Raw genomic sequence first — 27,055 nt, 5'->3', positions numbered from 1 at the left:
ATCTGGAACTGGCGGTGTCTGGCAGTGTCCAGCATGGGGCAGCCCTGGCCTCTCCTCACAGAGGCTGGCCCTGTAGCCCCCAAGGTGCCCAAACCCGGTACCTGCACTCTTTACCCACTTTTCAGTGGATAAGGCCATTTTCCTTCTTGAATGTCCTTCAAGGTGTAATGGTTTTAAACTAAAAGAGGGCAGATTTAGACTAGATAGGAGGAAGAAATTTTTCACCATGAGGGTGGTGAACCACTGGCACAGGTTGCCCAGAGAGGTGGTAGATGCCCCATCCCTGGAAACATTCCAGGTCAGGTTGGACGTGGCTCTGAGCAACCTGATCTAGTTGAAGATGTCCCTGCTCATTGCAGGGGAGTTTGACTAGATGACCTTTAAAGGTCCTTTACAACCCAAACTATGCTGTGATTCTATGATTCTAGAGACCTAAGGCTCATATTCCTGCCTTTGCAACGGCCAGGTTTAAGCAGGGAGTGCAGAGAGTGCTCCGCTCCCTTCTAGAAAGAACATCTGTGTGATAAGATTGACTAGGACCAAGGTTTCTAGTTCCTGTATCTACCTTTGACATTGAAATAAGGCAAACAGCTTTAAAAGCGAGGTAGTTACTGAAGTGTCCTGTACAAGCTTTAGTGGATTGTTTAAACTGAGATCAGAGAGTTTGCCAGAAAAGGCAGCATGACTCCGGTGCTGCTGGACAGGAATCAGCAACTGAGGAGCAAAGCCCTTGCCCAGGGCTATGTGTAAGGAAGATTAACACCACAGTAGGCAAGGAACTACTGGGAAAAGGCGGCAGCTAAATGCAGGAAAAAAAAGGCAGAAAAGAACCAGATAATGATGAAAAATAGAAAATGTTGTTACAAAGAAATGTGTTTGCTAAATATGTCTAGCTGCAAAACTGGTCAAATCATATACCATTATTGCTACTGGTTATGAAAACCAGTTTCATGTATTTAACCTAACGACTGTTTATAACCAGTAATTCCAGCAAATGTTTTTCTGGAGAAGTTGGATTACATTGAAAACTCCTGAACTCCACAGACTTCCCTTGACCGATTGGAAATATGAATGGATTAGTATGGGATTAACTTTGAGTTCAGCTGTGTCAAAATTAAATAATTCACCTGAAGTGCATATGTTGGGCTCTCCCTGTAGTCCATGGAGGGAACAGGCACATACAGGATGCAGTTCATTCTACATACTTTACAAACCTATTTCACTGTGGGATTAATCAAAGGATTAGTAAGTATATAAATACTTGCATTTTTATCTGCTGCAATCTGGCTAACAGCAAAATTTTATTTGCTGCCCAAGAGACTGAGTCTTGTGTACTTAACAATATGAATTTATTGATTTATCTTAGCAATGTGTTAGAGTATAAAGCCTTCATGTCAGCAAACAAATAAGTTTTACTAAAGTTCACCTTTGACTTGTCTGACGTTGTGATGAAATGGTCTGTGACATGACAAAATGGTCTGCCTTGGTTTTTTGGAAGAAAAGGAGGGGTATGTTAAAGAGCACATTTTATACCCAACTGTTTCTCTCAGAAGTATAGTTGTGTGTGGATAAATGAAAAAGCACGTGGAGTTTCATCTTGTAATGAATCAAGAACCTGGCATACACTGTCCAGGTTCTGTTACTCTCTCCTTAGGAGTGATAAAATTAGGCAGAGGGCAATGTTATTACACTAAAATATTGAACATCAGCTCCTGTAGCATCATCTACTCCTAACAAAGGACTGCAGAATCTTGACCTTGTAGGTTCTGATCCTGAAATCAATTATGTGTGTGTCAGGGTCACTATGGGATATATCTTGGTGATCTCAGCAGATACTAGGTTTCTGGACATGCCAGTGATTTTAGCTTGCTTAACTTTAAACTACTCATAGATTACCCATCAGGCTATGTTCAGTAATGTCTTCATCTCTCTCCATATTCACTTTCACATCAATAAAATACAGAAAACTCCATTTATCCACATTGCCTACGTGGACTGTAAGCTTTTTTGGAAGGGGTCTTTCTTTTGCAGTAGGTGTACGCCGCAGTGGGAATGAGGGTAGGAACTATTACCATTGCAAAAATAATCAAAACAGGTGGTATACTGTGGGCAAAGCATTTCTTTCTCTGGGCTAAAATTTCCTCTATATAAAATAAAAACAATCATCTTAATCACTTTCAAAGAACTGGATTTTGGATGAAAGTAATACAAAACCTTACAGTAATAATAACTGTAATAGTTGATAGTTGATGTACTACAGTAACTTGTATATTATCCTTAAATAAAATGAACGCTACATATCAACAGGGGACCAATGCAAGTTCCTCAGACTAGAAATATATCTATCCTTGGCTTTTCTCTTTACTTCCTGCCTCTGCTGGGAAGAGTGGCCAATTTTTTTCTTTTTATCTCACTGAAGTGAAAGATATTCCATGGCATAAGTAGAGTCACATTTGCCCCAGAATCATGTTTCTATTGAGTGCTCTCATGCCATAAATAATATCGTTTTGTGGGTTCCCACCCACTATAATGTAAATGGTGGTTTCTTCCATTGCCATTTTTTCTCCCTTAAGAGCTTTCTAAAAACTATTTTGATTTATTCTTGAAAGAATTCCCTGCTTATGTGCCTTTATGAACTTTTTTTTTCTTTTTTCTGGAGTGTACCAGCTGCATTTAACTTATTGCGTGCCAGTTTTTTCAATATGCAAGTGTGAAACAACTTTTTATGTACTCAAATGAAACAAATGAGGAAAAATATGGAATTAAATTCTGGATCTTCTAGCAATAAATAGCAGAATTTAAATTTAAACATAAAATCCAGCTTGAATTTGCAGACAATCAAACTAGATTAGCACATTCAGTACAAGAACTGTTGTATCCTATGAAAGGTGAGGGCTCAAGAATGATTCTTGAATTTCCATCTGATTGTGGATGATTGTGTGAAAGATGAGGAAAAACAATATGTCGATTTTCAGGTTTTGCATATACTAAAAAGAAGAATCCAGATTCTTCACTTCACTTTTGTGATTTCAGTGGGATTGTCTTGTCACTGGTATATAAAATAGGATTACTGACACTAAGTGACCAATTACTTTACTAGCCTTGAGAAATATAGGGGCATATATTTTTGTATTTCCTTAAACTGATCAGACAATATCAGACTACCAAAGTAAGTATGAGTGGCCAGCACCTAGTAATACAGGAGAAATTTCACTCATGTAAAAGCAAGTACAAAGAAGTTGTCTCAATGAGAAAATACCATTCTTGCACTCAAAAGCAAGCATTTAAATCCTCTACCTGTCTGTCATACCTGTATGTATGTCTTCCCATATATACATAATACAAGACAATCACATGTATATGGCCAAAAAAATTTTTTTCTTGTGTGACATTACTTGTCTTTATTTATTGAATAGCTCAACAAAGTAAATGTTTTTATCTTTATTTTTAATAAATACAGACTTTTTAAAAGATTATTTTCATGTTGAAGATGTCCATCTCTAAGATCTAGTCTATATCCTGTTCTCACATATCTAAACTGAGGACTCTGAAAACAAAGATTAAAAAAAAAAAAAAACCCCTCATAAACTGCCATGGTCTGGAATGGATTAGTGAATAAACTACCTACCTTATAAGGCAGGTTGTCTAAATCAGACTTTCCTTCCTCCCCAGAGAGCTGCCAGAGTGCTCTTTATATGTTCTACTTCATCACCTTTCAAAATGACAGCAGCTTTCACTGGAAGTCATTCTTTGACTTCTGTACGGGCCTTCTACCCTCTCCAGCGTTACCTGAGGGCTTTTTCTGAATCAGCTGGACACAGGACAGTGGCACCGAGGCATCCCACTGGCCTATATCCTGACAAAGTTAACACATCATTTGTATGGTTGAAAATAGATTCCTAGCCTTGCCAAGATCAGTAGGTTAGACATTGAATGTGGTTAAACTTTAGGAAAACCAGGTTTATCTGGGTTTGGGGTTGTGTGTCCATGTTAACAACATTTGTTTCTTCACAACTTCATGCTGTTCCACAAATGCCTGATTTGTTTCCCCAAACTGAAGGCTAAAATTCTAAAAAATACACGTGCGTATGTGTAAGTGTGTATATATATGTATATATGTGATGTTTCTAGTGAATGGTGATGTATTTTTATTGTGAGTATGGTAGTTCCCATGACTGCTTCATCTGTCTAGGTCAGTAATGTTTTCAAACATACAGGAATTTCAAATGTACAGGAAAAGTATAGGAATTTAAAATGTATAGGAAACATACAGTAAACACTGTAAAAAGGAGCCAGTCATTACATCACACCTGTAATATTTTATTGGAAAATGTTATAAAAGAATGTTATGTAACAATTTCAGTCAGCCTTTGCAGATTGTTGGATTAATTGGCATAGAGATAGCCTTCTTTTGGTTTTCTCTAATATTTCATGTCAGCAATACTCATTAACGAAAACTAGTTGAAATCTTTTCATTTTAACTCTGTCTTCACAATACTTCTTTAAAAAATTGAGCAAATATCTTTACCAAACACTCAGCAAAGTTATTTCTTCATGGTATATGTCTATTAGAAATTGTCTGATGTCACAAGGGAAAAAGAGAGAACAGAGCCATCTCACAACTGTTAGAAAAATAAAATCTAAGTATCTTTGCAATTGGTTTCAACCTGTTTCAAGATTTTTTGATGAGGTTTCTAACACTTTTTTTTTAATTTAAATGAGCTATAATAAATAGGAATGTAACGGTACAAATGAAAAATTATGGCCACACTGGAGTCAAAGGTCATAACAGCAGAATTTCTCATGCTGTTTAAGGATTTCTTCCTTTTGGAGCAGGCCAGTGCAGAAATCCACAATCTATGTGAAGTTTTTGCTTTTGTTCATTTGGAGTTTTGACCAAAGGTTTCCCATTGTTTCTTAGTAAAACACAATGAATGTTTTGGATTTCTCCCAGGAATATAGGGAGTGGTCCTATCCTCAGGACTTATTCTTATCTCTTGTAGATTTATGGATATAGAAAGATCATTACAGAAATGCTTATGCATTCCTTAAAATAGCTTAATTTTGTAATTTATAACAACAGACTTTTAATCTACATACAAAAATATAAAGGAACCAAGTGCTGTGACACTTCCATCTTTCTACCACATGTTGACACAGTACTTATAAATATTAGGATGTATTATTACTAAAGCTGTAAAACATCTGCTTGCTGTCTTTCTCTGTAGATGCCAAACTGGGAAGCTCTAAACATTCTTCTTGCTTGACATGGCCAGTACTGCTACAAGTAAGACTGTCATCACCGTAGGTTCATTTACTATGGTCTTAGGCTACAGTGGAAAACAAATAATGCAATGCACAAATTATGGTTGTAAAAGACTTTTTCTTTTACATGAAATCATTCAGATATGAAAATCATTTAGGTATGGACATGCACATAGGTTGTTGTGGAATTAGGAGAATGCCATGTACTCGACTAGGATGTGGACAAAGATAAAGGGAACTTTTTTTGTCTTTACCATTTAACTATAAAGCAATATTCTGGTTTCAAGAGTGACATCTTCTCATACATTGACAATATACAATATTTTTGATGGACTGTAAGATGTCAGACTGGGATGTGGCCATGGCTAGCACCCATTCTATCACAGACTGTGCCCAGAGCCCACCTTGTTCCTATCCAAAGTGCATTGATATAACTCATAGTGTATCAGAAAGGTTAAAGCCTAGAGTCAAAATGAACATTTCAATAATTTCCATGAAAAAGTGGAGAGAACTGACTAAATTCTCATAGAACATTTTTTTATTTTGTTGAACAGTACTTTATGACTAAAAACAGTTCCATCAGAGCATTTTCTACCACTTCCGCCTAACCAAACTAATTAGTCTGACCTTCTGCATAACAAAGCCCAAAGACTTCCACATAAATATTCTCTAAAATATCCATATGACTGTAGAGCATAAAGGCATCATGTTTAATGTTAGAGTTCAAATTACAAAAAAAAATCAGTTGCAGGTCTGATAAGGTGTTACAATGTTTTATTGGTTTTGGCTTCAAAATCCATACTTTGTTTAAGATTGAAACTTTCTATCATCTGATTTCAGTCCACTGAACCTTCTTATGCTTTCATTACTAATTAGTGAGCCTTTTAGAATAAGAAATCCTGTTCTCCTTTGCGTTTGGGACCCCACAAAAATGTGTTTTCCTTTCCCATCTTCGCCCCCGCCCTCCCCTGCCATTTACCCAGATCCTTCTGGTTTTCACAGAACTAGATATGTTGATATTACAAAGTATATTCAGTAACTTTGTAAGTAAGTCCCACATTTATAACATTTCAGAAAGAGATTTGCTGTTTGGTTTCTTTTATTTAAAAAAGAAAGAAAAAAAGTTTTATATTACTCTAGCTTGTACAGCAAATCCAGGGCCTGAATTTAATCTTTGCATTGTTATCATTTGTAACAGCTCATATTAAGGCTCTGTGATATCTAGTAGAAACAACTCCATATGGATTTTATTACATTCTTCAGTTAGGTTAAATAACCTGAAATTATGCAGGCATTTTGCCACTGATCTATTATCCAGAAGTAAAAACAAAGGTGGGGAGAGAGGCAAATAAATAAAAACTAAAACTGACTTCAACAAGAAACAGTTTGTTGGCAAGTTAGTTTATGGGCATGTCCGCAGGAACACCTCTTTTGGTGTATACAATAGAATGACTGAAGAGAAAGTAGCAGAGGGATTGAATTAACTTCTTTATCTAATAGTAATAAAATCTTTCTGCTAAACTCCCACCACAGCATCAAAGCACTGGCCTGAGAAAAGTTCCTATTCACTGTTGACAGATATTTGCTGTCCTTTATGTCTACAACTCTTCTATTCTTCTAAATATAATCTGACGTGCCTTTGATCTTTGTAAATTGTACACTTCCGACTCAGGATAGAGAGAGTACTAGAAAAATAATATTAGTCAGAAGAAAGTGTTTCCATACATGTGTAAAATTATTTATAAAAGTTGATGTAAGCACGTCTCATAGTATGCTGCCCAACAGTTTTCTGTCTGAGGAGCCTTTTGTTGAACCAGGAAAGGGGGGGGTTGGGGGGTGTGGGAATTTCTATGTGGACTCAAGAAAAACAAGGGAATCCTACCTTAAAATGCAAACTTCTGATTTATCTTCTGGGGCAACTGTAATATTCTTATTGTGAAAGCAGATACCACTCATCTGGTGCACAATTGCTTTCCCAGCTTCAGGCACCACATCAAAGGGTACTTTTGTTAGGGGTTGCATATCCCGTGGTGGTACTCCATAGCTCCTAATGCTTATCTTCCATTCAGTGGTAAGGCCATTCACAAACTCTTCCTTACGTCTTTTTATCTCTTATCATATTGACCCATCCATGCTACCAGTGATATCCTCTTCAATGCCCTTCTCTTCTCCCTTCGTTGCCTAGCTCAGGCTTTTCTGCCCGAACTTCTGTATACAAATGTGTTACTGGCCCTATGCTCATGCACTTGGATGGGTGTAACAACTAGATATGCAGTTCCATGCACTTTAAGCACTATAGCATGCAGACATCACAAAGTAGAGCTTTAGAGAGAAGTTATATTTGGCTGCTTGATAGAGGAAATCAATGGGCTGAATTACTAGATGTGACCTTTTTAGAATAAATTATTTATGTACTGAATTCTATAGTGAAAAATAAAATAGTTTTGTTTCCTGCATTAATAAATATATTGACATGAAATAATATCTACTATTTTTTTCATTTCATTTCAGTATACTTGAGCATAGAATTTTAGAAATGGAAGAAAGGCATAAAGAGGAGCTGGACACTTTGAAGGAGGAAAAAGAGAACCTACAAAGCTTGGTCACACGGCAAAGCTACATAATCCAGGAACTAGAGAAGCAGTTAAACAAGGCAACAAGCAATAACAGCATCCTGCAGAAACAGCAGCTTGAATTGATGGATACAGTTCACACTCTGATCACTCTGTGTTCCAAGGAAGGAGGTAAGAAAGTAGTATTAGAAAACATCTGAAGTACTAGGAAATTTCTTCTGAAGTAAGTCCTGAATTTTTGGAAAGGCAGAACTTAGTGAGCTTATTCCAAGAAAGAAAAGGACATTATAATTGAGGACAAAACACCTGATGAGAACCCACAAATCAAATAAGATTTAGACAGTTCTGAGGCCAACCCTGTACTAATGGCCATTTAAAAATTTTTTTTAATTGAATATTGAGTTGTTAACACCTTGACCATAGCTAATGTAGGCCATAATTCCACAGACTTCACATTAGCGATACTGATTTGTTCCTCTGAGCATTTCTCTCCTCCTGCTGGGAGTAATTTAACCGACTGTGGTTGTTAACTTTATAGATGCCTATATCTAATTTACTCTAGAATTCCCTTACAAACAATGGAGAGAACAGGGTACTGTTCTGAAACGAAGGAAAGTAACCCAGACCTCTGTACATATATGTATGGGTTATAATGTTGATGAACTTGGATGTAAGCACCTATGTTGCTGTAGACATCCAAAAGATTAATCTCTTCTCTTGAGTGAGATTTTATTTATAATAAAGGATCATTTTTCTTCCTTCTGTCATGCTGGATTTTGTTTGTTCGTTTGTTTGTTTGTTTCCGGGTGCATTAGGCACACCACAAACACAAAAGATAGAAATAACATCCTTTGAAAGAAGATGTTGACAAAGACTATAGGACAATTCTGCTCAAGTCTGCCCGTCTTAGTAAACAGGTTTCTTATAGAGACTGAGACAAAATTCAGGTAAGATGTCAATTTTCAAATACTAAAGACACTGCAGAATGTCTCTCAAAAGAAATTCCTTTCATCAGAACTAGTCAAGGGAGATGGGTGATGGAGACTACTGTAAAGGATGGAAATGTGACACTGGAAAGAACAAATTACCAACTACGAAATACAAGGTGAAGTCATACAGAAGAGAGGGAAGAAGAAATGTAAGGGAGAATATGAGACAAAATGCATATGCTGAAAATAACAGCTAAAAGGGGATTAACAGCTGTGCCTGCTATGGCATGCAGAGGGTTAAAAATACTTGGCTAGTCAAGTTGAGGAAAAAAAATTATATCCATCTGGGAAGAAGCTACCAAAAGCCTTATGAGAAAGGGTACAGGGTAGAGAGAAACTGCAGATGTGTGCACTGTGCCAGTCACTCAGTGAGTGTGGAAGCATGGATGAAAGAGGTCTGTGCGAGGTTAAGTACCAGCAGTCCAAAGAGCCTGGAATATTTATTCCTTGTCATTCTAGACCGCTAAGTGCCATAAATTATCTAAAAGTCAAAAAGCAAAAAACAAACAAAACCCCCAAACAACAACTGCATCCCCAGTCAAAACTCTGTCACCTGCGTTGTTATTTAATACCCTACTTAAGAGGCAGAAGGACATATTAGATCATTCAAACTATTTAGCTCAAGGCAGTGTGGGTTTGCTCTCTACTATATATTCCCATGCAACTTGTGTGGCTTAAATCTGAACTGCTCCAGTGACGAGGATTACATCTCTTCTTTTGGAAGTGTTGCATGCTCGGGCCCGTGTTGATAGACTACATTTTTTTAAAAAACATTTTTTTCCCCTCATGTTCATTCTAAATGTTCCCTTCTGCTTCCTCTGTTATATAGTTCCCGAGCATTTTGAATTAAATAACATCCTTCATAGTAGGCTGTTCTCATATCAGTAGAGAAACATTGTGATGCAATGCAAATCCTTTATTATGTTTTATGGTCTTTTGGCAAAGAAACCTGGCAAAACTGTGTTCAGAGTGTTCTAATAGAGCTCAGGAGTACTTTAAAATTAATAACAAAATGAAAGATATATTATTCTCATACAGAGATATACTGCAAGTTCTTTTTAAGGTTAGAAACAGATTTTCTAATAATTTTGAATTTGAGTCAAAGAAAAAAAACCCAAACAAACCAACATTTTTCCTAAACTTAGTTCCCTCAGCTGCTTTTTATAAAAACTTTGAGTGAGAATTACAGAAGTGGATGTTTAAAATTGGGCTCTTGGGTACAAGTTCAGGTGCCTGAAAACCTGAATTTTCAGCAATTTTTTACATCTGAGGACCCGTGGAGACAAAAATTAAATGCCTAAATACAATTTTAATAACCTAACTCAAGCCCTTGATTTTGGACTCCATTACCTTTTGTGTATTAACATGTTCAGAATTTTCCTTGGGTACCTTTTTTATTTAAAGAGGATAATTTAAAGAGAAACAATTGCAGAAATATTTCCACCTACTCTCTGTTTAAGTCCAGCTGACCAACATTTTTGGTAAGTACATTCACAGCTAAAAAAGGAGCCAGAGAGCTTAAGTTAAAATAATAGTATTATCCTGGAGCACAAGACCCCTCTAATGAAGGTTGAATATTAAAGAATTTGGTTGTACCAAAAATTCATACCAGCTTCATTCTGTGCAAATATATGTTGAAGATGGAAAGCTATGCATGCTGGGAAGTACAACTGGAGCTACTCTAAATTCACATAAAAATATGAAGTTTAGATAGTCTTAACACCAGTCTTTCTGTGTGCGCTAATGTTCAAAACATAAAATAGGCTGTGAGAAGTGGTGTTTATTGGAAGACAGAGGATAATAAAATATGATACATAAATCAGTGACACCCATTCTGACTTATACTTTGGTAAATCTCAGTCATCTAATTTCATAAGGGATATAGCAGAAATGGAAAATGGTCCAGAAAAGAATAGGACAGTGGAAATAATTAGAGACCTGGAGCGATTTCCATATGAAAAGAGAGAGCTGTAATATACAGAACTATTAGAAGAGAAAGAAGGTATGTGGGAAGGTGTTATGGAAGTATACAAAATAACTAATGGTAGGGAGAAAAAGAAGAGCCAGTAACATTGAGAGATATATTCCATTGGTAAAAGACAGTACTTGATTAAGTTAAGTCAAAGTTGCTAGATATCATTGAGATTGACAAAGATTTTTGAATTATTAGAAAACTGAAGAGCTAGCAAAAGATGGGTCCCCTTAAAAACTTCAGGCTTTTAGCTTGGGACACTCACCTGTGAAAGGAAGCACAACCTAAGAGAAGCATCGAATCTAGAGGGCCAGATTGTCAAAGATGAGTAACTTTTTAATGATGAACACAGGAGTTGAGAGGAACTGCAATGTTTAAACCCTGTGGTACTTTGAGAACAGCTTTAAGTACCTTTGTTGGATTTTCAACCATAAATTAATATATTAATATATATATTAATATAATAAATGTATTTTATATTACATGTATGTGTATGTATTTTAAAAATTATTATCAGTATCAAAATCTCCCGCAAGATAAGGCACAGATGGGAAAATTGTGTAATTCCTTGCATAAGTCATAGTATTCGGCATTTTCCAATTTGTGAAACTGAAATTGGTAATTTAAAAACTATTTTTTATAAAATACTACTACTATTACTAATACATCTAAGCAACCTCATTTGAAATCAAGCTGGTGATAACCATTGTTTTTTGATTACAAGAAATGAGATACATTTCCTCCAGTAATGACATAATCATACCAGAAGATTTAATTTTAGATTACTTTAAATAAGTTGGGAAGCTTTCAGAAGTTTGCCTGCTAGGAGCCTGTGAATAATATAGCTGAACAGTGTAGAAATACAGGGCTGAACAGAAACTGCCTTTGTTTAGTTTTACACTCTGAGAAGCTTAGCTAACATAGTCCCTAGTACTGGATAACAACCCTAAGAAATTTGTTTTGGTTTAGACAACCTCTAGGAGAATTTCTGAAGGCAAATGAGGAAGAGTGAAAAAAGTAAAAACCACAAAAAATGATGCATTTTTAAGTTATAGATGGACCTAAATACAAAATCCAGATCCCACTTTCAGTGTCAATTTTGGTGCAGACCAGTTTTGTGATGGGGGCCACCTGGAAAACTTGGAAATATTCGTGAGTTTGGTTTCCAAAATGCCACCCACCTCTCTCCCAGTGTGAGTGATTCTAGGATTTCAGTTGCATGTAATCCTTAAAATAGACACTCTAATAGGTCACAAAACCTATAGAGAGTCAAATATATGCAGGATACCATGGAGACTCACATAAATAGATTTGTCACATTGTTTATACATTTTTTAGGGAAGGGCAACAATCTTGGCAGTGGCTTCCAACAAATTTCTAAAGTAGAAATCCTAAAAAAGCAGCACTGTCAGACACTAGCCTTCCAATTGAAATAATTGTTCAGTATGGTGAAAATGTTAAGTAACTGTTTATGGATTAAGTAACCTCCAAAGCAAAATATAACTAAATGCCTGAAACTTTTAACTTTCCCCAACAAAAAAACAGAGAAATAGAAACATTAAGGTGAAATCTTAATTAATCACCAAAGAGATATTGCACAACTGTCTCCAAGATTATAGAAGTCCTTTACCTGTAGAAGATAAGAGCTGGATAGAGATCTCATCATTCTTTGCAGAAGTCATCAAAGATTTTGTGATTATTGTTTTCTTTAAACGATTCATTCCTCATACTACTTTGAATGTTATTTTTCTGAGGATGGATTACTGTCACTGTCAAACAATAAATCTATAGTCAGTGACAGACTTTCTAGCTTTCACATCAGAAAAATTATTTATTAAAAGCATATGTAGTACAAAGTAGAGAGTCATACAAATATTACTCAAAAAGAAAAATACAAAGAATACACTACAAATTATGTTAAGCAATAGATAATATCATCATCAAAGTGTATACAAGTTCAAACCAACTAATTCAAAAATTGTATTGGTCCAGTGGGAAATTATGTTCCAAGCCAAATGTCACAAAATGTGCCCAGTCAAGAGTCACATAAATTTTCAAATACATTGTCCTTTTTTAATTTTTTTTTCAGTAGAAGAAAATAGATCTAGAGTGTCTATTGTGTTAACATTAATTGACGTGACTTAGGATAGCTGCCAAAGTACTCCTATCCACAGGGTAGGGGAATGTAAAACTTCAATGGGAAAGTATATTTAACCATAAACTTATTTTCCTCTTCCTGTTTTTTTTATGTTGTCTGTCAGACTGCATAATAATGTACCTTGTTAAAATGTTTCATCTAAGTTTGTATACTTCTAATGGACTAATGAAACAGTAGAGAAAGGTTTGTCATGAATGTCTGGTTTTGTGACCTCCTAGTAGGAGAGCAATGAAGCATTAGCTTCCTCTTGAATGCTGACAAGAAGCTAAGCTTAATTATTCTCAAAATAATACACATATATGCTAGGAATTTACCTCCCCAGAAGTGCCTATTGAGTTCATTAAGTAAATAAAGTGGTTAGTGGGTCTGGCATTTCTGAAAAGGTACAAATCTCCTGGGTTATGGGTAGTTTTCATATTTCAGAAAATTATGCAAGTAAATATGTCCAAAAGTTTATTCGACTGGAGTTCATTCCTTTAGAAAGCATAACAATTAATTTATTCAAAACATTAAATAGTAAGTAGTCTATGCCACTTCTTAGACCACAATTGTTATGACGTTAAAAGTTATGCTGAAGTAAAGAGAGTGAGAAGAGAATGAGAACTTCAAAGAAATGACCCGAAGGTTACAGGCACAGGGGAAACTCCATTGACATAAGCAGAATTACCCCAGCAGTGATGCTGGCCTACTTCATTAAAAAGACTTCAAAGACACCTTATATAATACAAGCCAGTATTTAAAAAAATAAAAAATCTCAGTGGGAATCCCAGGAAAGAATAACAAATTCAGGTGTTCTGAAAGGTAATTTTAAATCTTAATGTTTGGACTGTGTTCAGCAAGACAAAATTTCTATATCACATATATTCAGGCATGTATTGGAATACAATAACGAGGACATTTAGGTCTAATATATTTCAGACAGCAGCGTAGAAGAGTAAGGTTGTATGATATAATTCTTGGTCATTTTTTCTGTGCATGGAGAGAATAATTCCAAGGTCATTTGTATGAGGTTTAATAAGGCCAAGTGCCAGGTCCCACACTTCAGCCACAACAACCCCATGCAACGCTACAGGCTTGGGGAGGAGTGGCTGGAGAGCTGCCCAGCGGAAAAGGAGGGAGGTTTAGACTGGATATTAGAAAAAAATTCTTTATTGAGAGAGTGGTCAAAGATTGGAACAGGCTGCCCAGGGAGGAGGTGGAGTGACCATCACGGGAGTTGTTCAGAAAACGTGTAGGGGCACTTCAGGACATGGATTAGTGGGCATGGTGGTGTTGGGTTGATGGTTGGACTTGATGATCTTAAAGGTCTTTTCCAACCTTAATGATTCTGTGATTCTGTGATTTTGTGATTCTGTAATTTAAAAAGAGATCAGAAGATCGCTGTCAGAAAATGTCTACCTGCAATTCACAATGCTCACTATTATAAAGATGCATTCCACTTTTTGATCTTTATTTATGTCTTTATTTATAGTTTGAAATCTGGGGGGAAATTGAATCTTAATTTTGCACTTAGTGTCATGGAAGAGGGTCCCCTTACTCTTACTATAGCTGGATCCACACGGATCCACGGAGGTGGAAAGTGCTACAAGGTTGCAGTCAGAGGCCTGGTTGTCTTTGTACAGCTGTGTAGACGTTCTGTTAAACATACATGTTAGCACCAGCTTTATTTTTTGTTTCTTGTTTTTTCTGTCCAGGTGCTGTAGATTTCCTGTTTCCTTTGGAGACTTTCTGTAGTGATAGGCATTTTTCAGAGATGCTCAGAAAGCTCAAGTAAGATTTTTTGGGGGTCAGCTTCACGTGGCTCACCTAACATTTCCAGTGTACATGTAGAGCCCTGGTCTGGACCTCCTTTAGAGTCAACAAAGGCAATTTTGTCAAGTGATTTGTTTTAGGATGAGCTGAATTGCATCTGCAAGTACCTCTTTTCTCCATATTATCTGTTAAAGGATGATGATATTAGTGCTGTTATTTATATGATCAGTATGTACTTTGGAAGAGATTAATTCTATATTCTTGCTTTCTAAAACTAAATAAATAACAATATTAATTCCAAATCATCATGATTTAGAAATAAAAGTATTTTTATCCCTCGCTCGGGCAAGAATACCTTAATTTCCAAGTTATGCTGTATAATAAAATCCAACAAAGTGTATTAGGCAGGATCAAGACAGGCTGTGGTTTAATAGAGATTCAGTACTGAAATAAGTCAATGTGAATGTGCAGCATTTGAAAGCTATGCCAGTGGGAAAATATTTAAACTCTTCAAAATAGAATTGGGAATTCCCATATTTTATCCCTATTTACTTGTTGATGGTCACAGCAGGACGTCAATATTTATTAGTACTGAAAAATTATTTTATGAACCTATTTTTACATTTAAATTCTTGATTGTTAGTATCGAAATCAATTACCGATCCTCATTCCTACAGTACATGTCAGTGCCAAATCCCTCTTCACTCTGCTTTGTTAAAATGGTATTATTCACTCACACCAAAGATATTACAGGGGATAGCAGCCTATATAAACCAGCTAACAGCACTGCTGGTGTCACCCAAATGGCTTGTTAGTGAAAAATTTCTTTGTATGCATACAGTCCTTCAGCTTGAAACACTAAATGCACATCAGGGTGCCTATGTGGAAAAATATAAATCAATTAAAGAAATATGGACACTAGAAATATTAAACAAAGCCAGTGGCTTAATCTCTCTTGTAGCAGTTTGTGAAAGACTTCTTTAGTTCTCATCCCTCAGTGAATGGCTAGTTACTCACAAAATTGCTGTCTCAGGCAGAAACTATTAAGGAACTATATTGCAGCTGGATAATTAAGTGTCTTTATCTCTTTGTAAATGGGCCATAAGGCATTCTATTTCAGCTCACTAATGAGGACCACTTTATGGTATTCTTAAGTGATGTCTTTCAAATGTACAGTGAATCGAAGTATTATTGTTGTTACCAGTCACTAAGGCTGGATTTATTGGGAAACAAACTTGATAACTGTTGATAATTTATTAGGTAGTAAATAATTATGCCCTGGAGAGGGTGAAAGCTCATAGCGTTAACATCGTTTTCCAAGACTGAGTCAATTCCTGCAGCACTACAGGAGAGAAATTCTGCTTTAAATGATTATTTTAGTAAGTGGCTGAATAGCTTGAGTGCTCTTGCTATGCAATTGTTTGCCTTTCTTACTTCAGACTCTTTGAGGGTGTGTGGAGAGGGAAAAGTAATATTCTGTTAGCTGATAAAATATTTCTTTAAACGTTAATGTGAGGCATTTAGTCGGCTACACCTTTTCTCTTTCCTCCCCACTTTAAAAATATGGATCTGAAATTCTTGTATGTAGAACCTTAGTGTTCCTAATGAATCTGAGACTGGACTAGCTCCTAAACTGGTAAAATCGATGTAACCCTACTAACTGCATTTCAGCATGGCCTGGTAGTTATGCTGGATTTTACTGAAGAGAGGTTTGCACATCCATTTGAGCCTCCCACATGCAGTAAATGGTATGCGTGCAGCCATGAAGGGCTACGGGTTGATGGCAAAGAGGTTGATTTTTGCTTTCGTTATTGCTCCTTGGAAACGAAATCCTTCCACTTGTCCATCCAGTCTAGTCACAGGATGAGTTAGATCACTGAGCTGCTCCAAGTGGAATAATAATCCTGTAGAACAAAGAAACAAAACAAAACAACATCAAAACAACCAAGCAAGCAAACAAAACCCCCAAGCCTGCTTCCCCCCAACAATCCTCCTGCCACCAAACCAAAACACTTTCTGCCAGATCTATTGGCTGATTCATTCTGTGGCTATGGATAGAGTCTACAACAAGCAAAAATGAGGAGAGCAGCACCACTCCTTTTAAGTGACACTCTGCCATTACACTGTGTTTTGGGTTATGACTAAGTGCTCCTTTAGACATTAAAAATATGCGTGTGTATATATATATGTCTACTTATCATGCCATAAACTCTGAACACTTAAATGAAGGCCAGCATTTTCCATTTTAATCATTCAGCAGATGAGCAAGCCTGAGGAAGGAATTCTAGAGTTCTTTATTTTTCCCACCTTCTAAAATATCCACGTAAGTTCAAGGTGAGCTCCCAAGGAAATCTTGAATGAAAGACATGGGACGTGCTACTTGCCTATTAATGGTCGAAACAAATATAGTATTTTATAAATTATTATAAAGAAACAGAAAGGAAATCAGAAAAAATTGTACCACAGTATAATTCATGATGTGCTCAAACACTGTATAAAATATTGGACCCCACATCTCAAAAAAAAAAAAAAAAAAGAACCAAAACAAAAAAAAGATGGAAAAAGCTACAAACACAGATGATCAAAGATGTGAAATAGCATTCATTTAAGTATATCAGAGATACTTCAGGCAGTTTAGAAGATAATAGAAGAAGAATGCAGAAGAAATTGTAGGTGGCTTGTAGAGCATGGTTTCAGAATTACTGATACTTTCAGCCAAGAATGAAGGGTTACCAGCTGAAAAATACTCCTTAAAAGCGAACAATGGGAGATTGTCCTTTGCATGGTACATGCATGGAGTTCCTTGGTATGAGACACTGTGAATGATTAAAATTCATGTGGCTTCAAAAGCCAGATGGAGATATTCATGGAAGAAAATTCTTTCAAAGACTATTAAATATAAAGATATTATATCTGGCAGAGGAAGCACCTATGCTGTAAATTCCTGGATATACTTGCCTGCTCTTGTGCTGTTCTCCAGCCATTTGTTTTGGACATCTGTTCCTATTGAAGACTCTTTTGGTTCAGGTGTTAGCCCAGCCCTTGCAAAACCTTAGGGTCCTCCTGCGGAAGGAAAGGCCTAAAGGAAAAAGAAAATAAGGAGAAAATAATTATGAGGGCGCAAGTAAAGAAGAAAACAGAAGGGCAGTGAGGGTTAAAAGATCTAGTCTGGTGAGGAAGTCCCATGACCTGTAGGGCCTCTGATGCTGCAGATGGGACACTGGAAAGGCTGAAGCTGCAATGTAACCTGGTACAGCCACTTTAATAACTTCATCTGAGATTAATTGGAGCCTTGACAGTAAAGTTTTATAAACTAGAATCTACAAATTTATAATCTATAAACTTGATTATGAAGCAATAGTTCCAAGAACAGAAATATTTTAATCCAGTGTGTCAAAATGAACTTTGTTTTTCCCAGTTTGCCTTTGGCCAGCTCTTTTTGCCAGACTCAGAGCAATCTCACAAATAAATTACTTTGAAAAGCATTTTGGTGAATGTATACTTTGCTGGAAGGAAATTATATGTTCAAACTTCAGTCCTAAACTTTCTCTCACCTCCCTGATAAACAAACGTTGCACAATGACCTATCTGAGAAGACTGCTGGACTCCAAGGCATCCAGAAGCAGCTTTCATATTAATATCCCCACCTTTTTTTTTAATTAAGATGATGTGGAGATGAAAATAAAACATAGTATTAATACAGGAGGAAATAAAGTTGATGTTGGAGAAAGTTTTGAATCAAGTGGTGATGGTTTGTCTTTACAAAAATTTAGAGTTGGGTACAAAGTGCATATACGTTCACATTTAAAACTTTTACTTAACTAGCTAGATGCATAAAAATTGATATTTTATCAATGACAAGTAACTGCAATGTGCAGGGACACACATGCGCTCTTGCGTGGTTGTCATTTTCGTTCGTAGGCAACACTGCGGTTATGTGGAGAGCAGGCCTCCAGCCTTGCGCCTTTCCCTGTGGTTTGCGTAACGTTTGCGGCACAACTGTGTTGTCACAGGGTTGTCTTTCTGCAGGGAACAGCTGGACATCACAGCCGGCTCTTAGGTTGCAGTTTAATGTTTGTTCTCAAGCGTAGGTTGGTATACGCAAGACTAGGCCGCTGAAACAACAGACTATACCTCCGGCTGTAAGTCAGCAAAAACTGAGTGGCTGTAAGCCTTTGCATATTTTTCCTCCTCAAAACAAAAATAATCTTCACCCTTTCTCTGTCAGATCTGTTTGCGGTCCCTGCTGCCAAGTCTGGGAACATATGTAGATGTGTGGGCCATGTTCCAGGCCTCCTCGCTGGGGATATTTGACTGACATCCTTTTGATAACATTAGCAAACGGTTCCTGATTGGATTTGTCATGAGCCAGGCGCCATTTGCCATCGTAACAGGAGCTGTGGTGGTGCACAGCGGCTGCACCCCGACGGCTGGGAAAGAGCTCTCTTACAGAAGCGTAGGATTCCCCAGCATGTGCCTGGAACCACGGCAAGAGCAGGGCAAATTTATTTGCAGTCTGGATCGAGACAGAAACTGCCAGTTGGTAATCCTTAAGTGACCCTGTCGTGGAACGCTACAGATGTAGGTAAAAACCATCAGTTTGCAGCCTTCTCCGTTTTGATTTTTGAGAAGCTGCTCATCTGGTGACAGAAATTTTCACCTCAGATGCTTTTGATAGAGCAGCTAAAATTTAGGTCAATTTTATTTGCCAGTAAGATATATAGAGAGATTTTCCTTCCTGGCTTCAAAAGCAAGAAGAATTTTTTTAAGTGTCTTTTGATATGTATGGCAATTACTAAGTCCTATAAGAAAATTAGATTCATGTAAATAAAACATTAAAAAATGAAAATACGATAATTCACTGAGACACTACAGAAATCTCTGCGTATCTGTCCATCTAAGTCACTATCTTGCAAAAAAACCAACAGCTGTCTTTTATTTTCTGGCAGTTATCACTAAAGGACATAAGACTCTAGTGATTAACTCAGTCTCAACTGATTTCACAAATATGGCAGTTCAGATCTTAAATAATTTAGTAAATATGAATGTGATTTTATTGATTCAGTCAACATAATGAACTGCAGTTTAACATTCTTTATTGCTTACAGACAAACTGCACTATTCATTCACCAAATATCTGATGAAGACTTGAAAAACAAGGAGATAACGACTTCGTTTTCTCAAAAACAATCAGAAATCTCAATTAAAAAAATAAAACATATTATTTGTTAAATTTTTTCTAGTAGAGATGAGATTAGATAATTTTCATACAGCTAGGAAAAAAGATAGATATTGTACGTTTTAAACTTTGTAGAGGAGAACTTTAGATTACTAGATATTCAAGAAGATATTTATTCTTAGTAATCAGTTTGTGTTTCTTTAAACCCAGGCAGAAAAGCAGGCATCCTTCATCTGTGATAGCTGTTAGGAGCTAGTAAACACATTCACTATTGACTTATTTTCGTGACTGATAGCAGAAAAATAGTCTCACCCTACACAGAGGCACACACAGCTAACAATGATTTAAGGCATCTCCCTGGCTATTTGGTAAAAAAGCCCTACGTGTTTGAGCTCTCTCACCGGCAAGCTCCAATAACCCTCTCTAAGAAAACTGAAGATTAAAACTCTGTTAGTAGGAGCAGCAGAACGGCTGCTCAGCCCTGGCAGTTCACAGCCTCTGGGTTAGCAGAAACCTCATTGATTTGGGTTCCTGTTCTTCCACGGGGCCGCAGAGCAGCTGTATTGCCAAGGCTGTTGCCTCTACATGGGAGCGGCCATCTGATAGAGCTCTGGGCAGTTACAGATGGTACCTGTTGTATTGCCTGGACTCAAATCATCATCCAGGGCACTGAGGAAAAAAAAAAAAAAAACCAGAAGAAAGACTGGTAGCTAAAAGTAATAATTCATTAAGGAAACACAGGTAGTGTAGTCCAAGGAGAAAGTTACTGGGCTAAAATTAGCCAAAAGACTTTTGGAAATGCAGTGAAAGAAGAACTTACTTCTCTTGTTAATCCTCCTGTTCAGGAAAGCAGGATTTTCCACATAGGCGTCATTACTTCAAAGGAGCATGACTTCATCAGCAGTTTATTCATCCAGAAAAGGCAGTCAAAAAAACCCCTCCAGGGCTCCAAATTTTGGCTAAGCATTCAGGTTTAAAAAATGATATACTATTTTGCTTGGCATAGACTTATCTTTTTCTTCAGGTACATAAAACTTTGGCATAAGCATTGTATTTGAAAATAGCTGAACTAACATTAGAAATCTATGTAAAGTCAATTAAGAACTTGAAGTTGAACAAAGAAATGTAATGGCCATGTATTTTGTTTTAGAACTACTTTATTTGAGCCTTGTTACTTTTTTTCAAATTTATTTACACATCTACCATATGTGAGCCAATGCATCATTCAGGAACTTCACTTCATGTATAAAGGATTCAAGGTCTATGTAATGTTATAGAAAAAACAGTCTGGAGCTATAGTAGGTAGAAGTAGTTTGGAAATTGTATGGAATATTAAGTTAGAAAAACAACAGTAAACCATAGAAAAAGCATATTTTACCCTAAAAGAACATTACCAGTAACATTCCTGAGTATTAATTTTCTGATAACTTCAGGCTGTTCTTGCAAGTTACAGTCTGATGTAGTAAGAAAAACTGAACTTTGTGCTGGTCATGCTTAGTTTACTGTGATGCAATCTGTAATAGTTCAGCTCCATCACAAGGAGCTGAGCTTTCCTTCCAGTGGGAGTACCAGCTCCTGCGAGGGGGATGAGAGACACCCAAGGAAAGCCATCTTCTCCTGGTTACAGTGGTTGACTGAATAAAACCCACTGCTGCAAAAGAAGGTTATTGCGTTGCTTAGTCTATAGGAAATTATCACATCTGCTGTCAGTGATCTCAGGTATTTCAGCTGTCTGATACAGGGAGGAAGGATGGAAGGAACTGAGCGTATCTGTGGCATCTATCTGTCCTTCATCTCTTGCATCAACAGCAGTTTTATTGTGCTTTTCCTAGTCTTTAAGAATGAGGGAAAAAAATTATTTCTAAGTATGCCTCCTAGAGATCGTTCTCCTTAGAAAATTATTTTCAAATCTAATTCTAGTTATTCTGAAATTAAAATCTTACCTTTTTAAAAAATTTAAATTATATGAACTTTAGGATATACTTATAATTTTTTTCTAACTTTCAGTCAAAAAGGAACCAAATTCAGATTTCCTTGACTGACTCTTAAGTAGTTATTTCCAAGTGGGTTTCAATGTGTGTATAATGGTTAAATAGAGGTAAAATAATCTCTCTGCATATAGATATTAAAATATAAGTACTTTAAGACTTGAGGAAATTAACACTGCCTCTGAAGAGCTAAATACATATTTTAGACAAGAGAGACTGATGTCGGCAGTTGAAACAACAGTATTAGAGAAATGCAGGCCAGGAAGAATGGATCTAATCTAAAGCCCCTTGAAATCAAGGAGAGGCTTTGCTTTAACTCTTCTAGGCTTTGGCTCTAGCCCCTAGTAATTATTCAAGTCGGACTTTGGCCACTGATACTAACACCATCTGTTTACGGGGAAGTACCATGAAATCTTAAACTAACACAAACCGTGAAGGCTTCAGTTCTATGTCTTATCTAAAAAATGACACCTTTGAGAGTGCATTGTTGATGAGTACCTTGCTGAGGACCTCATTCCCTGCCGTCTCAAGGGAAACTGTGTCATCTACTGTGTTGCCAGCACTCCCCTTTCCAAATATGGCCAAGTTTCAAAGCCATTGATTTTCCAGTTGAAGTTCATATGCAAGTGTATGAACCAGTTTTTATTGATGGTGTTGGATATAAATAATAATTATCCAGCGAATACATAGAAAGAGAGAAGTCAGGGTGTTTCATTTGTTAAAATTAAATGTTAAAAGAAGAAAATAAAACACATAAAAGGGAAAAAACACTATGATGTGTTTAAAATGCCTACCTAGAGAGCAGGATAGTCTGACACTTCAGGACTGGATTTCTCACTATTTTTCTATTTTCACCTTTTTTCAAAATCTCTGAGGTAAGACATTTAACTTTTCTCTTCCTGAATTTCCCCATCTGTGAAATGGTATTAATGCCAATCGATGTGGCAGGAATTTGCTGTCCTAAAACACTGCTTTGAAGTGTTCAAAGAGAAGATAGTATATCAAGCTACAAAGCCTTGGCATATTGCATATCATCTTATGGCCTGGATAGACCTGCATGCTGTGCTAAGCCCTTGCCTTTTTACACATCATTCTCGTTAAGCATCAGCATTGTGGCACAGGCCACTTCATCGAGAGTGAAGAAGACGTAGTCCCTTTTGTACCTATAACTCACATTTTTAAGCCAAAAATGAAAAAGATGTGTCTGTCACCAGACGATGAGTGTGTCTGGAGGACTTAAATATTGTTTCCTTATTGTAGGGATTAATGAAGTGCTGGCTCAGGCCCTGCAGAGCACTTAAGGACATGTTTAAATTTGAGAATTTGAGTAGGCTGATGGATTTCCATGGGAATACTGATGTGCGTAAAGTATGTGTTGTTGGAATGAAGTCATACCCTTCAGTATCTTTTGTCTGTGAAAGTGAAGGAACACTCTCACTCTCCTTCCACAGGGAATCTCCTGGTTGTTCAAGACTGGGATCCTCAAACATCTTGCCCTCCCGATTTCTCAACCCAGACACATATATGTGGTCTGTCTGCAATATACAGAGTCAAGATTGCACTAGTGTTTTAACATTGTTTTCCTGTTCTGAGCCAAAAATAAATTCAATAAATCATGACTCTAAACAACTGATTGCAGTAGCACTGATTTTTCTTTTTTCCAATATTTGTATCTAGCAAATTTTATGTATGTAGATATGAAAATCATGAAATAATTGCCTATCAAAAAAATAAACTTAAGCAAAGAGCTCCCTTGCCCCAAGCCCCTGGGCTGCTCAAAAGGCAGTACCTCATGGAGGAAGGGCACAAAATCTTTTCTTCTGGGGTCCTGCGTTGCTGTCTTAGGTGAGCATCTGTCTCAGAACACAACACTGAACAAGCTTGTCCACTTCCATGTGCCATCTCTGGGCTGTTCTTTGGCAACCTCCCAGGTACAGCTTGAGTCAGGAGCAACATCAGCAGCTGCACAGACCTTTGCACTGTGTTCACCTCTTGGTAGACAGGATGATGTTCAGATATTTTGTATCATGACTTACTTCTGCTGGTGCCTATTCTGCCATCTGTCTCAAAGTTTCATACTAGTTCTTTAATAAAATTTATCAAATGCACTGTGTAAGGACCATAGCACAATTATTACTGTGCAAGTTTAAAAGGAATTCAATGTGCAAAAGTGGACTTCCTTGATACAGAAATGCTTAAGATTGCTTTTGTAACTTACATTATCACATTTTTTTGTTTTGCAGTTTTACTAAAGAATGCAAAAAAGGATGAAGAAAAGCCTTTCAGAGACTGTGCAGATGTATACCAATCCGGTTTTAACAAAAGTGGGGTCTACACTATTTATATTAACAATGTGTCAGATCCTAAAAAGGTAAAATAAAATATGTTTTATTTTCTTATTAATTAGTATGATGTTGCTTTGGCCTTAAAGGAGCATTTGGAGCCTTTATTGAAATTCTTATTCTGCAAAATATTGTACTGGTATAAATAACCTGGGCTATATGCAGTCTTGAAAAAAAATACAATAAAGTGAAGAAAATTATAAAATGTATTATTTCAGACATTATTCTTTCTTGCTGACAGAGAATCCTTCCTAAGATCCAATACACATTCAATAGTTGATTCACTTCCTCTCACTTGGCGAGTTCAGCTGAATCAGATTATGGCTGCAAATAAATCTGCGATAAAGTTTAGAAGAGTGTTAGTAAAGTGCTATAATGAGGAAGCTGATGCAGGGATTATCTGGTAGCACAGGGAAAGAATGAGTAGTTTTTTAAAGGTAAAGATTTACAAAAATCCTGCTTCTCTTGTAGGGAACAGGGAAGAGTATCTTTGGCTGTAAAGAACTCAACATGCTGAATATTACCACTGTTGAAGCATGTATAATCCTGTTCTTCTCAAAAAAAGATCTTCGGGAGGGATTTTTTTAATGCAAATGAAACATTAGTCTGTAAAGGAGACTGATTTTTTTGAAAGCTTTGGTGCTAACGTGCCTGAGTCAGCTGAAGCTAGGAACATGAGAGAATAACCTAAGCCTAACTTATACGTGGAGGAATGCTGGCTGTCCCTCTGACGGGGCACTGTTGGGAGCAGCCCCCAACAAAGCTAAGAACTGATTTCCTGGGAGAGGAAAATACAGTGGTGTCCAGAACGTGGGCCAAACAGGAGGGAGAGAACCACATGTGTCTGGAGAATTTATTCTTATTGTAGTGAAACGGTGACCCTGCAAACAGAAATAAGCAATAACAAATATTGTCGATGTTATTGTCTATAGTAATTTTGTGATGATATTAGGATATGTAAAAGTTATTTTTAAATGGAATTTGGTTTTATTAGAGGCCTTTGGAAGCATGTAGATGTCAAGATGTTATAGTTTACTAAGGAATTAGAGTTCATTAAACCATGAGTAGAATTGGGGTGGGAGAGTGCTATGGGCAAAGATCAATATAACTCTGCTGAATGTGATCGGAAAAATAACTGACATGACCCCCTTGAGCATTACTGAACAGGTCAAGAACAATAATAGCAGTTCTATAAAAGCTGTTGAACTCAAAACAGAGATGTAACATCAAAGTTCAAATTGCATGTACAAATTGACAGTGGCTTTTCTTAGCCTTATTAAAGTTCATAAACCACCTCCAGAAGCTGGGCTGTAATGAAAAACAATGGCTACCTGATAGCACCATGGCACTGATGCTTTACTTTAAACCCCCTTCACTGGTAATACAAGGACAGCTGACACTGTTGACACATGGAAGCCACCCTGTGCTTCTGCTATGTTCCTGTTTGCAGACACTGCGATCAATCAATACAGACAAGCAGCACAACTCAGCTGATATCATTGCATTATTTTTTTCCTGAAGGCTTCCTGGTTTAGCAAGAAAATTAGTGGGAGGGGAGAGGACAGAGCGTTGAAGATGTTTCTGCTATCACCTGTTTCTGTCTTGCCCTAGCCATAACACAGCAAGAGCTGATTCCAGACACGTGAGGAGTGTGATTGCTTTAACAGATGTTTTTTCAGGCTTTAAGGTCATATTAACAGTCTGCAAGGTAGTGCTGTGCAGAGATAGCTGAACTAATTCCAGCTGAGGTAGCTTCAAAATCGCATCAACGCAGCACTGTGCCAGGACTAATTAGCCTAGAGGTAGTACCATGCTGACAGAAGGTAGGTACTCCATGGAGACATACGCTCTTGTTTAAAGCCAGCTTAGTTGTCTGGAGTACCAATATGCAATGCACAACTCTGACATGTCTTAAGAGGCCTAATATATTGCTACCTTCTGTAATACTTGCAACCACTGACAACTGTCTCATTTACAGTAATTTTACACTTCAGGTCACAGAAATATAACTTCATTTCATATAATATTTCCTAAGAGATACTTACTAGAATCCTGATATTCAATAGAAAATAGCCCTTTGTCATATATACAAATGTTACTGTCAGTTCTAGTGTTTTTGATGGTTTTAGCTTCATATGTTTATAGAAAATTATTTTCCATGCTTACAACTCTATACCATTTACATGCCTCAGTTTTATATACTTACAAATTTAGATTGCAATTTTTTTTCATGTTCCTAGCTTCGTCAGTTGATTAGTTTAGTTCATTCACCTTCCAACCCTGCATCAAAAATTAGTGATTCATTTCTGTTTAAAAGGATCTCAATGGTATTCCATATTTTTGAGATGGGAAGAGAAAAAGACAGGCTGAAATTATTAAGGTAATTAACTGGCTTACTTTGATATGTACGTGTGTGCAATGCCTGATGGTGTTGACAAATGATTGTCCTTAGGCCATAGTGAGAGCAAAGGCAAGAAGAGTCCTCTCAGTCCCCTGCAGAGGTGCGGTCAGCTACAGGGGAAGCAGAGGCTGCTGATGCTGAGCAGTGGGAGTGAAGCTGTTAACGTTCTGGAGCTGAAGGAACCATGTTACCTTCAGGAGCTGAAGTAGGCCAGGGGGACAGGTCTGAGTGCATGTAGAACCCCCATATCTCCCCTTGGATCAATGTATTAGAGTCTTCTACTGCCTCCTCTAATGCCCTCACAAGCATGACTTCTACCAACTTCCAGGTGCACTGCACTGAAAATGTAATGTTATTAATTTCTAGTGGGGTCTATATATCTGGGTCTTTATGGCTCTGCAAAAGCAGTTGCCACTGTCGCCGTGCATGCAGCCTT

General features: G+C 37.0%; 1 protein-coding gene across 1 annotated transcript in view; it reads left to right on the top strand.

The window, feature by feature from the left end:
* Positions 1 to 27,055, top strand: part of LOC104618406 (angiopoietin-1-like) — a gene marked incomplete at its 3' end in the record, with an annotated part of 35,969 nt that overhangs the window by 6,151 nt on the left and 2,763 nt on the right. Inside the window, exons 4-5 of the mRNA XM_010283984.1 lie at positions 7,777 to 8,009; positions 24,120 to 24,247. Coding sequence (XP_010282286.1) covers positions 7,777 to 8,009; positions 24,120 to 24,247 — 361 coding nt within the window. The remainder of the gene's footprint in view (positions 1 to 7,776; positions 8,010 to 24,119; positions 24,248 to 27,055) is intronic.

Source organism: Phaethon lepturus, unplaced genomic scaffold, assembly GCF_000687285.1.
Source record: "Phaethon lepturus isolate BGI_N335 unplaced genomic scaffold, ASM68728v1 scaffold3703, whole genome shotgun sequence".
In the NCBI taxonomy this organism is placed as follows: Eukaryota; Metazoa; Chordata; class Aves; order Phaethontiformes; family Phaethontidae; genus Phaethon; species Phaethon lepturus.
Note: the sequence above shows the minus strand (reverse complement) of the source record. Positions and strands in the feature narration are given on the sequence as shown.